Below are 12,253 nucleotides of genomic sequence, written 5' to 3'. Positions count from 1 at the left end.
GTCAAAAGTGACTTATTAGAATTAAGTTACATTTCTAGTTATATAAAATGTAAAAAATATTATGTACATGAGTCCAGTTAATATCTTACACTGTACAATTTAAGGATAATCACAAATTAGCCTTAGCTATAGTGGTAGACGATACCTATATAGCTATGTGATTATGTGTCATAACTTCTTTCTCGAACCTTCTTCCAACTAATATCCTGAAATAAAACATATAAATGAATAAACTACTGAAAAAGGTAAAATGTTTGAGAAATATTATGATTTATAAAATACAATAGTACATACGCAGTAGAACGAGCAGCAGTTGTACTTGTAATAGTTAATCATCCGACGAATCATCTTGACTATGTTCGTGTAATACAACATATTCTCTGGTGCTGTATCCAAAACGGATTACATCCCGTTCTAATAATTCGTGATATCTTCTCGGTTCTAATTTTACATTATTTACAAATGTGCCATTTGCAGACTCTAGGTCTATAAGATAAGGGCAAATTCTTTTCCCTTCGCCTCCACCTTCTTTTTGAAAAGGTACTAAACGATATTGTAGAACCGCATGCTGCTTGGAGCATAAAGGGTGATCCAAGGGAATATCCGCAATTTTGCGATCTCTACCCATTAAATAAGCTGAGTGTCTATGAACATACAAGATAGGCAATGCTTTCTCTTCCTTGAACGGATATAACCTCCATCTTCGTTTAGGTTTTCTCGCATCTGCAGGTTCGGAATATTTAATAACCACACCATTTACAGTGTTTGTATCTTCTGTTAGTTTTCCAGACAATTCGAAATTTGGTTTTTCTTTTTCCTGTTTTGGCTTGCGTTTCGCACTAACAATAGGTTTACTCCATTCTGGCGAACGTTCTCTCTTTACTCGTACTTCTTTGTAGTTATTTCTACTCATTGTAGGGATCTTGTTGCGAATTCGATTAAATAGCAACCGGACAAATCAAACCAATCGGACGTTATCGCGTACCTCGAATGACAACGCTCAACGTGGTGGAGGTTTAATAGTTTAACCTATCCTCAATCGAGTGTTAGTGTTATTTAGCACTTTACTTGCGCTTGTTGAGACTGAAACGCTTCACCCGAACGGTACGATGGTCTGTCAATGACTGTCCCAGTATGTTGCGGATTTGTTTAATAGATTAACCGAACCTCGATCGAGCGTTAGTGTTATTTAGCACTTGTACTTGTGGAGACTGAAACACAGCACCTTCACGGTACGAAGGTCTGTTAAAGACTAGCCATAGTATAATGCCGCTTCTCCCCACCAGCCGTTGAGTTTCGGCCATCATGCTCTCCCCACCACCTGTTTCGGAACTGCACATCCGGGACTCCCAGACAGGATAGAACGTGTCCGAGACATAAACAGAAGCATGTGAGTCGAACAAAATCAGTAATAACAAAAAATAACAGCTGTTACACGCGTAATTTTTTTAATGATGGTTTTATACCCATTTTAAAAACAGGGAGTTTATGGGAATCACGATTGGTCCAGGTGCCTATGGGTTCGCTGTCAAACGGGACGAAACTCGGGTCGGACGCTCTGAAATCCGAGCTCCTGATGCGCCAAAGGATGCCAGGAGGCAGTAAATGTATACATAAATTATTTATATTATATAACGTAATATGCTATAACGTTACACCATATAACGTTATACCATATCACGTGTTACGTTATAACGTTATACTATATAACGTAATACGTCATAGCGTAACAGTATATAATGTAATACGTTATAACGTTATACTAAATAACGTTATATTATAAAACGTAATACAATACGTTACAAGGTTACACTATATAAGGTAATACAATAGGTTATAAGAAGCTGAAAACAGAAGACAAATGGTATAGGTGGAATGAAAGCGAGGAGAATCTAGAAGAAGAAAGAAGGCGAGGGTCGAGAGGATGAGATAAGGAGATAGATACGGGGGGCGGGGTACATAAAGGGGTACTGCTTCTGGAACGTAGCAGGGATAATGAACAAGGAGAAAGAGGTATGGGAATATTTGAGGACATTTGACGTAATCGGCCGCACGGAAACATGGACAGAGGAAAGCAAATGGGAAAGGGTAAAACATAGACTACCCAAGGAATACGACTGGAAATGCACTGCAGCAAGGAGAGAAGGGAAAAAGGGAAGGGCAAATGGTGGTATAATAACAGGCGTAAACAAAAATCTGAAGGAAATAGAGTATAAGGAAATAACTGATGACATAGTAGAAAGAAAAATAAGGTACAAGGAGAGGACCTATAGAATAGTGGTGGTTTATAATTGCGACACGAAAAGGACATGGAATGAAATAGAGGAAAATGTAGAGGGAAGGGAAAAGGAAGTGACGATCATAGGAGGAGATTGGAATGCAAGAACGGGAGAGGAGCGAGGGCTGATAAACGAGGGACTAGGAAAAGCAAAAAGCAGGAGATCAAAAGACAAGACAATAAATACGGAAGGTAGGACGCTATTAAGTTTGCTGGATGAAAGAGGCTGGACGAAAATTAATGGTCCAGACAAAGAAGGATATGAGTGGACCTATGTGGGGGAGAGGGGAAAATCGGTAATAAACTACGTGATTGGCAATCAGGAAGCGATCGAAGAAATAACAGACATAAAGGTAGGAAAAAGAGTAGAGTCAGACGACATGCCGTTAGAAATAGGATTAGGGGGACCAGAGTTGCAAAGAGATGAGGAAAGAAAAGAAGAAGAGAAGGAAAGAAGGGAATGGACAAAAGAAAGTGTGGGAAGATATTTAGAGGAGTGAAAAAACTGGGCAAGCAGGGGTGGAACAGTAGAGGAAATGTGGACAGAAATCAAGAAGAAGATAAACGAGGCAATACCAAAGAAGAGAGTAAGGATAAGGAAATGGAGCATAGTAGAAAAGGTATGGTACGACAAGGAGTGGAAAGAGAGGTAAAGGGAGATAAGAAGGAAAATGACAAAATTTAGGAAATGGAAATGCGGCAGAGAAGAATTCATAGAGGAGAAGAAGCCGTTTAAACAGTGGTGTAAACAAAGAAAGGAGAAGCAGGAAGAGGAAAAAATGGAGAAAATCAACACGATCAAAACAGAGCAAGAAACATGGATATACATAAATAAATATAGAAGCAGAAGAGAGGTTATAGACGAAGAAATAAGGGAAGAGGAGTAGAAAAGTTATTTTATGGAAATGTTAGAGGGGACAGAGAGTAAAGAGGACAGAAAAACAGAAGGGCGGAGAGCGGAGGAGGAATCAAAGGAGGAGAGAGAAGACAACATAGAGAAGGAAGAGGTGATATTCCAAACAAGGAACTTGAAAGAGAAAAAAGCAACAGGGCGAGATTGTTTGGAAAACGAGGTATGGAAGTATGTGCCAAAGGAAGTGGGGGAGGCGTTATGGGAGATGTGAAGGAAAGTATGGAACGGAGTGGGGATGCCTGAAGACTGGAGAAAAGGCGTAATATGTCCGATTTACAAGAGGGGAGACAAGGGAGCAGTGAAGAGCTACAGAGGGGTCACGTTAATGGTCACGGCATATAAGATTTATGCAGGAATTCTGGACGAGCTGCTGAAGGTGGAGATCGAAGACAAGCTGGGAGAGGGCCAATTTGGGCTTAGGAAAGGAAGAGGAGTAATAGACGCAGTGTACGTATTGAACCATATAATAGACAAACAATTGAACGGAGAAAGAGGGAAGCTATATGCATGCTTCGCGGATTTAAAGACAGCGTTTGATAGGGTCGACAGGAAGAAGCTGGGGGAGATAATGAAGAGAATGGAGGTTAACGAGAAGTTAACCATAAGGATAGAGAAGATATACGAGGAGACAAAGAACGTAGTGAGGATCAGGAACCATAACACAAAAGAGTTTTGGACAGTGAGTGGAGTGAGTCAAGGGTGGACGCTGAGCCCGACACTATTCAACGTCTATGTGGCAGGGCTGGAAGAGGAAATAAGGAAAGGTCAAGTAGGAGGTATAGTGGTAGCAGACAGAAAGGTATGCTCACTATCATATGCAGTTGACATTGTATTGATAGCGGACAGACAAGAGGAGTTAAAGGAAATGATGAAGAGATTTAAAACATTCCTAATGGAAGTGGAACTTTAATTGAGCACGGAAAAGACAAAAGTAGTAGTGTTTGAAAAGAAAAGGAACAATAGGAGACAAAGGAAATGGAGATGGGGTGAGCAAGAACTAGAAGAAGTGGACGAAATAAGGTATTTAGGGTACATACTGCAGAAAAATGGGAGTGACGAGAAGCATATTCAAGACAGAAAAAAGAGGGCACCAATTGCGATAAAGAAGACATGGAGCGTAGGAGAAAGGATATTTAAAAGGGGCTACAAGAGGAGAATGAGGATGTTTGGAGCACTGGTAGAGAGTGTAGCGCTGTTTGGAGCGGAGGTGTGGGGATGGAACGTAGAGGAGAGACTGGACAGGATAAAAGGGAGATACGTGAGATGGATTCTAGGCTTAGCCACAACAACGCCAAATTACATTCTGAGAGAGGAGTGCAAGATAGAGGAAATAAGAGAAAAGGCGCTGAAAAGAGCAGTAAGGTATGAGGAGAAAGCCTTAGAATCGAAGAAGGAATTAGTAAAGGAGTGTATAAAGGAGAGGGAAAAGAATTGGGGAAAGGGTCATGAAGGGACAAGAGCAAGGAAAAGAAAGATGAGGTTAGAGGAGGCGAGAGAGGGGAGGACACAAGTGGAGGAATGAGATAGACAAGAAAGGAAGACAGCTAACCAAATCATAGAAGAAAGTGGGAAGAGAGAAACAGAGGAGAGGGAGAAAAGGATAAGGGAAGCTAAGTACAACAGATATTTCAGAAACATAGCAAAAGAAGGGCTACCAAAGTATCTAGAAGGAAAGATGAAATGGAAGGCCAGAAGTATGGTAGCAAGATTTAGATGTGGTAACGAAACCAGGGCAAGGGAACACTGGAAAGAGGAGGGAGAAAGAGGATGCAGATTATGCAAGAAAGGAGAGGGGAACTTGAGACACATATTAGAGGAATGTGAGATAACAGGAGGAGCAAGGAACATGGTAGAAACACTAAATGAGACTGGAGAAGGACTTGCAGAATTGAAAGCGATAATAGTGAAGAGAAGAGTAGCAGAAGAGGGGGAGGAACGACAGGGAGGGAGCACGGCAAGGAAGCAAAAGTCAAAGACTATTTCTTTATTAGTTCCTTCCCCTACAAACTTTATAACTTTGAAGTAAAAGTAAACCAGATTCTGTAAATATCTTCAACATCGTAATAGGGAATATATTACTAAGAAAATAATTGTATTGTATGAATTTTTTATATTTTATATATACTTGTCTATACTAATGTGCAAATACTGTAATAAAATTGCATATACAATATCAAATTTATTATTTAACAGGTCTGGGTAAATAAAGTAAACAAATTGTTATTATATATAAATATATATATTTCCGTCAAAAGTGACTTATTAGAATTAAGTTACATTTCTAGTTATATAAAATGTAAAAAATATTATGTACATGAGTCCAGTTAATATCTTACACTGTACAATTTAAGGATAATCACAAATTAGCCTTAGCTATAGTGGTAGACGATACCTATATAGCTATGTGATTATGTGTCATAACTTCTTTCTCGAACCTTCTTCCAACTAATATCCTGAAATAAAACATATAAATGAATAAACTACTGAAAAAGGTAAAATGTTTGAGAAATATTATGATTTATAAAATACAATAGTACATACGCAGTAGAACGAGCAGCAGTTGTACTTGTAATAGTTAATCATCCGACGAATCATCTTGACTATGTTCGTGTAATACAACATATTCTCTGGTGCTGTATCCAAAACGGATTACATCCCGTTCTAATAATTCGTGATATCTTCTCGGTTCTAATTTTACATTATTTACAAATGTGCCATTTGCAGACTCTAGGTCTATAAGATAAGGGCAAATTCTTTTCCCTTCGCCTCCACCTTCTTTTTGAAAAGGTACTAAACGATATTGTAGAACCGCATGCTGCTTGGAGCATGAAGGGTGATCCAAGGGAATATCCGCAATTTTGCGATCTCTACCCATTAAATAAGCTGAGTGTCTATGAACATACAAGATAGGCAATGCTTTCTCTTCCTTGAACGGATATAACCTCCATCTTCGTTTAGGTTTTCTCGCATCTGCAGGTTCGGAATATTTAATAACCACACCATTTACAGTGTTTGTATCTTCTGTTAGTTTTCCAGACAATTCGAAATTTGGTTTTTCTTTTTCCTGTTTTGGCTTGCGTTTCGCACTAACAATAGGTTTACTCCATTCTGGCGAACGTTCTCTCTTTACTCGTACTTCTTTGTAGTTATTTCTACTCATTGTAGGGATCTTGTTGCGAATTCGATTAAATAGCAACCGGACAAATCAAACCAATCGGACGTTATCGCGTACCTCGAATGACAACGCTCAACGTGGTGGAGGTTTAATAGTTTAACCTATCCTCAATCGAGTGTTAGTGTTATTTAGCACTTTACTTGCGCTTGTTGAGACTGAAACGCTTCACCCGAACGGTACGATGGTCTGTCAATGACTGTCCCAGTATGTTGCGGATTTGTTTAATAGATTAACCGAACCTCGATCGAGCGTTAGTGTTATTTAGCACTTGTACTTGTGGAGACTGAAACACAGCACCTTCACGGTACGAAGGTCTGTTAAAGACTAGCCATAGTATAATGCCGCTTCTCCCCACCAGCCGTGAGTTTCGGCCATCATGCTCTCCCCACCACCTGTTTCGGAACTGCACATCCGGGACTCCCAGACAGGATAGAACGTGTCCGAGACATAAACAGAAGCATGTGAGTCGAACAAAATCAGTAATAACAAAAAATAACAGCTGTTACACGCGTAATTTTTTTAATGATGGTTTTATACCCATTTTAAAAACAGGGAGTTTATGGGAATCACGATTGGTCCAGGTGCCTATGGGTTCGCTGTCAAACGGGACGAAACTCGGGTCGGACGCTCTGAAATCCGAGCTCCTGATGCGCCAAAGGATGCCAGGAGGCAGTAAATGTATACATAAATTATTTATATTATATAACGTAATATGCTATAACGTTACACCATATAACGTTATACCATATCACGTGTTACGTTATAACGTTATACTATATAACGTAATACGTCATAGCGTAACAGTATATAATGTAATACGTTATAACGTTATACTAAATAACGTTATACTATAAAACGTAATACAATACGTTACAAGGTTACACTATATAAGGTAATACAATAGGTTATAAGAAGCTGAAAACAGAAGACAAATGGTATAGGTGGAATGAAAGCGAGGAGAATCTAGAAGAAGAAAGAAGGCGAGGGTCGAGAGGATGAGATAAGGAGATAGATACGGGGGGCGGGGTACATAAAGGGGTACTGCTTCTGGAACGTAGCAGGGATAATGAACAAGGAGAAAGAGGTATGGGAATATTTGAGGACATTTGACGTAATCGGCCGCACGGAAACATGGACAGAGGAAAGCAAATGGGAAAGGGTAAAACATAGACTACCCAAGGAATACGACTGGAAATGCACTGCAGCAAGGAGAGAAGGGAAAAAGGGAAGGGCAAATGGTGGTATAATAACAGGCGTAAACAAAAATCTGAAGGAAATAGAGTATAAGGAAATAACTGATGACATAGTAGAAAGAAAAATAAGGTACAAGGAGAGGACCTATAGAATAGTGGTGGTTTATAATTGCGACACGAAAAGGACATGGAATGAAATAGAGGAAAATGTAGAGGGAAGGGAAAAGGAAGTGACGATCATAGGAGGAGATTGGAATGCAAGAACGGGAGAGGAGCGAGGGCTGATAAACGAGGGACTAGGAAAAGCAAAAAGCAGGAGATCAAAAGACAAGACAATAAATACGGAAGGTAGGACGCTATTAAGTTTGCTGGATGAAAGAAGCTGGACGAAAATTAATGGTCCAGACAAAGAAGGATATGAGTGGACCTATGTGGGGGAGAGGGGAAAATCGGTAATAAACTACGTGATTGGCAATCAGGAAGCGATCGAAGAAATAACAGACATAAAGGTAGGAAAAAGAGTAGAGTCAGACGACATGCCGTTAGAAATAGGATTAGGGGGACCAGAGTTGCAAAGAGATGAGGAAAGAAAAGAAGAAGAGAAGGAAAGAAGGGAATGGACAAAAGAAAGTGTGGGAAGATATTTAGAGGAGTGAAAAAACTGGGCAAGCAGGGGTGGAACAGTAGAGGAAATGTGGACAGAAATCAAGAAGAAGATAAACGAGGCAATACCAAAGAAGAGAGTAAGGATAAGGAAATGGAGCATAGTAGAAAAGGTATGGTACGACAAGGAGTGGAAAGAGAGGTAAAGGGAGATAAGAAGGAAAATGACAAAATTTAGGAAATGGAAATGCGGCAGAGAAGAATTCATAGAGGAGAAGAAGCCGTTTAAACAGTGGTGTAAACAAAGAAAGGAGAAGCAGGAAGAGGAAAAAATGGAGAAAATCAACACGATCAAAACAGAGCAAGAAACATGGATATACATAAATAAATATAGAAGCAGAAGAGAGGTTATAGACGAAGAAATAAGGGAAGAGGAGTAGAAAAGTTATTTTATGGAAATGTTAGAGGGGACAGAGAGTAAAGAGGACAGAAAAACAGAAGGGCGGAGAGCGGAGGAGGAATCAAAGGAGGAGAGAGAAGACAACATAGAGAAGGAAGAGGTGATATTCCAAACAAGGAACTTGAAAGAGAAAAAAGCAACAGGGCGAGATTGTTTGGAAAACGAGGTATGGAAGTATGTGCCAAAGGAAGTGGGGGAGGCGTTATGGGAGATGTGAAGGAAAGTATGGAACGGAGTGGGGATGCCTGAAGACTGGAGAAAAGGCGTAATATGTCCGATTTACAAGAGGGGAGACAAGGGAGCAGTGAAGAGCTACAGAGGGGTCACGTTAATGGTCACGGCATATAAGATTTATGCAGGAATTCTGGACGAGCTGCTGAAGGTGGAGATCGAAGACAAGCTGGGAGAGGGCCAATTTGGGCTTAGGAAAGGAAGAGGAGTAATAGACGCAGTGTACGTATTGAACCATATAATAGACAAACAATTGAACGGAGAAAGAGGGAAGCTATATGCATGCTTCGCGGATTTAAAGACAGCGTTTGATAGGGTCGACAGGAAGAAGCTGGGGGAGATAATGAAGAGAATGGAGGTTAACGAGAAGTTAACCATAAGGATAGAGAAGATATACGAGGAGACAAAGAACGTAGTGAGGATCAGGAACCATAACACAAAAGAGTTTTGGACAGTGAGTGGAGTGAGTCAAGGGTGGACGCTGAGCCCGACACTATTCAACGTCTATGTGGCAGGGCTGGAAGAGGAAATAAGGAAAGGTCAAGTAGGAGGTATAGTGGTAGCAGACAGAAAGGTATGCTCACTATCATATGCAGTTGACATTGTATTGATAGCGGACAGACAAGAGGAGTTAAAGGAAATGATGAAGAGATTTAAAACATTCCTAATGGAAGTGGAACTTTAATTGAGCACGGAAAAGACAAAAGTAGTAGTGTTTGAAAAGAAAAGGAACAATAGGAGACAAAGGAAATGGAGATGGGGTGAGCAAGAACTAGAAGAAGTGGACGAAATAAGGTATTTAGGGTACATACTGCAGAAAAATGGGAGTGACGAGAAGCATATTCAAGACAGAAAAAAGAGGGCACCAATTGCGATAAAGAAGACATGGAGCGTAGGAGAAAGGATATTTAAAAGGGGCTACAAGAGGAGAATGAGGATGTTTGGAGCACTGGTAGAGAGTGTAGCGCTGTTTGGAGCGGAGGTGTGGGGATGGAACGTAGAGGAGAGACTGGACAGGATAAAAGGGAGATACGTGAGATGGATTCTAGGCTTAGCCACAACAACGCCAAATTACATTCTGAGAGAGGAGTGCAAGATAGAGGAAATAAGAGAAAAGGCGCTGAAAAGAGCAGTAAGGTATGAGGAGAAAGCCTTAGAATCGAAGAAGGAATTAGTAAAGGAGTGTATAAAGGAGAGGGAAAAGAATTGGGGAAAGGGTCATGAAGGGACAAGAGCAAGGAAAAGAAAGATGAGGTTAGAGGAGGCGAGAGAGGGGAGGACACAAGTGGAGGAATGAGATAGACAAGAAAGGAAGACAGCTAACCAAATCATAGAAGAAAGTGGGAAGAGAGAAACAGAGGAGAGGGAGAAAAGGATAAGGGAAGCTAAGTACAACAGATATTTCAGAAACATAGCAAAAGAAGGGCTACCAAAGTATCTAGAAGGAAAGATGAAATGGAAGGCCAGAAGTATGGTAGCAAGATTTAGATGTGGTAACGAAACCAGGGCAAGGGAACACTGGAAAGAGGAGGGAGAAAGAGGATGCAGATTATGCAAGAAAGGAGAGGGGAACTTGAGACACATATTAGAGGAATGTGAGATAACAGGAGGAGCAAGGAACATGGTAGAAACACTAAATGAGACTGGAGAAGGACTTGCAGAATTGAAAGCGATAATAGTGAAGAGAAGAGTAGCAGAAGAGGGGGAGGAACGACAGGGAGGGAGCACGGCAAGGAAGCAAAAGTCAAAGACTATTTCTTTATTAGTTCCTTCCCCTACAAACTTTATAACTTTGAAGTAAAAGTAAACCAGATTCTGTAAATATCTTCAACATCGTAATAGGGAATATATTACTAAGAAAATAATTGTATTGTATGAATTTTTTATATTTTATATATACTTGTCTATACTAATGTGCAAATACTGTAATAAAATTGCATATACAATATCAAATTTATTATTTAACAGGTCTGGGTAAATAAAGTAAACAAATTGTTATTATATATAAATATATATATTTCCGTCAAAAGTGACTTATTAGAATTAAGTTACATTTCTAGTTATATAAAATGTAAAAAATATTATGTACATGAGTCCAGTTAATATCTTACACTGTACAATTTAAGGATAATCACAAATTAGCCTTAGCTATAGTGGTAGACGATACCTATATAGCTATGTGATTATGTGTCATAACTTCTTTCTCGAACCTTCTTCCAACTAATATCCTGAAATAAAACATATAAATGAATAAACTACTGAAAAAGGTAAAATGTTTGAGAAATATTATGATTTATAAAATACAATAGTACATACGCAGTAGAACGAGCAGCAGTTGTACTTGTAATAGTTAATCATCCGACGAATCATCTTGACTATGTTCGTGTAATACAACATATTCTCTGGTGCTGTATCCAAAACGGATTACATCCCGTTCTAATAATTCGTGATATCTTCTCGGTTCTAATTTTACATTATTTACAAATGTGCCATTTGCAGACTCTAGGTCTATAAGATAAGGGCAAATTCTTTTCCCTTCGCCTCCACCTTCTTTTTGAAAAGGTACTAAACGATATTGTAGAACCGCATGCTGCTTGGAGCATGAAGGGTGATCCAAGGGAATATCCGCAATTTTGCGATCTCTACCCATTAAATAAGCTGAGTGTCTATGAACATACAAGATAGGCAATGCTTTCTCTTCCTTGAACGGATATAACCTCCATCTTCGTTTAGGTTTTCTCGCATCTGCAGGTTCGGAATATTTAATAACCACACCATTTACAGTGTTTGTATCTTCTGTTAGTTTTCCAGACAATTCGAAATTTGGTTTTTCTTTTTCCTGTTTTGGCTTGCGTTTCGCACTAACAATAGGTTTACTCCATTCTGGCGAACGTTCCCTCTTTACTCGTACTTCTTTGTAGTTATTTCTACTCATTGTAGGGATCTTGTTGCGAATTCGATTAAATAGCAACCGGACAAATCAAACCAATCGGACGTTATCGCGTACCTCGAATGACAACGCTCAACGTGGTGGAGGTTTAATAGTTTAACCTATCCTCAATCGAGTGTTAGTGTTATTTAGCACTTTACTTGCGCTTGTTGAGACTGAAACGCTTCACCCGAACGGTACGATGGTCTGTCAATGACTGTCCCAGTATGTTGCGGATTTGTTTAATAGATTAACCGAACCTCGATCGAGCGTTAGTGTTATTTAGCACTTGTACTTGTGGAGACTGAAACACAGCACCTTCACGGTACGAAGGTCTGTTAAAGACTAGCCATAGTATAATGCCGCTTCTCCCCACCAGCCGTTGAGTTTCGGCCATCATGCTCTCCCCACCACCTGTTTCGGAACTGCACATCCGGGACTCCCAGACAGGATAGAACGTGTCCGAGACAT

General features: G+C 39.8%; 2 protein-coding genes and 1 pseudogene across 2 annotated transcripts; all 3 read right to left on the bottom strand.

The window, feature by feature from the left end:
- LOC138189540 (smad nuclear interacting protein 1 pseudogene) lies at positions 1-988 on the bottom strand (annotated as a pseudogene).
- Positions 989-5,438: 4,450 nt separating this feature from the next.
- On the bottom strand, positions 5,439-6,426 carry LOC138189533 (smad nuclear interacting protein 1-like). The gene is made up of 2 exons (XM_069131544.1): positions 5,733-6,426; positions 5,439-5,644 (listed from the first exon to the last, which is right to left on the bottom strand). The coding sequence occupies exon 1, from the start codon at positions 6,349-6,351 to the stop codon at positions 5,767-5,769; it is 585 nt and encodes a 194-aa protein (XP_068987645.1). The 5' UTR covers positions 6,352-6,426; the 3' UTR covers positions 5,439-5,644; positions 5,733-5,766.
- A 4,449-nt stretch (positions 6,427-10,875) lies between these two features.
- On the bottom strand, positions 10,876-11,863 carry LOC138189536 (smad nuclear interacting protein 1-like). Its single transcript, XM_069131548.1, has 2 exons — positions 11,170-11,863; positions 10,876-11,081 (listed from the first exon to the last, which is right to left on the bottom strand). The coding sequence occupies exon 1, from the start codon at positions 11,786-11,788 to the stop codon at positions 11,204-11,206; it is 585 nt and encodes a 194-aa protein (XP_068987649.1). The 5' UTR covers positions 11,789-11,863; the 3' UTR covers positions 10,876-11,081; positions 11,170-11,203.
- Between the last annotated feature and the right edge of the window lie 390 nt (positions 11,864-12,253).

Source organism: Bombus flavifrons, unplaced genomic scaffold (genome assembly GCF_040668555.2).
Source record: "Bombus flavifrons isolate JBK064 unplaced genomic scaffold, iyBomFlav1_principal scaffold0160, whole genome shotgun sequence".
Lineage (NCBI taxonomy): Eukaryota > Metazoa > Arthropoda > Insecta > Hymenoptera > Apidae > Bombus > Bombus flavifrons.
The sequence above is the reverse complement of the archived record's forward strand: the minus strand, read 5'-3'. Positions and strand labels throughout refer to the sequence as shown.

What these genes read in the sequence shown, in the direction of transcription:
- LOC138189533 (XM_069131544.1), bottom strand. Translation starts at nt 6,351, where the DNA reads ATGAGTAGAAATAACTACAAAGAAGTACGAGTAAAGAGAGAACGTTCG.
- LOC138189536 (XM_069131548.1), bottom strand. Translation starts at nt 11,788, where the DNA reads ATGAGTAGAAATAACTACAAAGAAGTACGAGTAAAGAGGGAACGTTCG.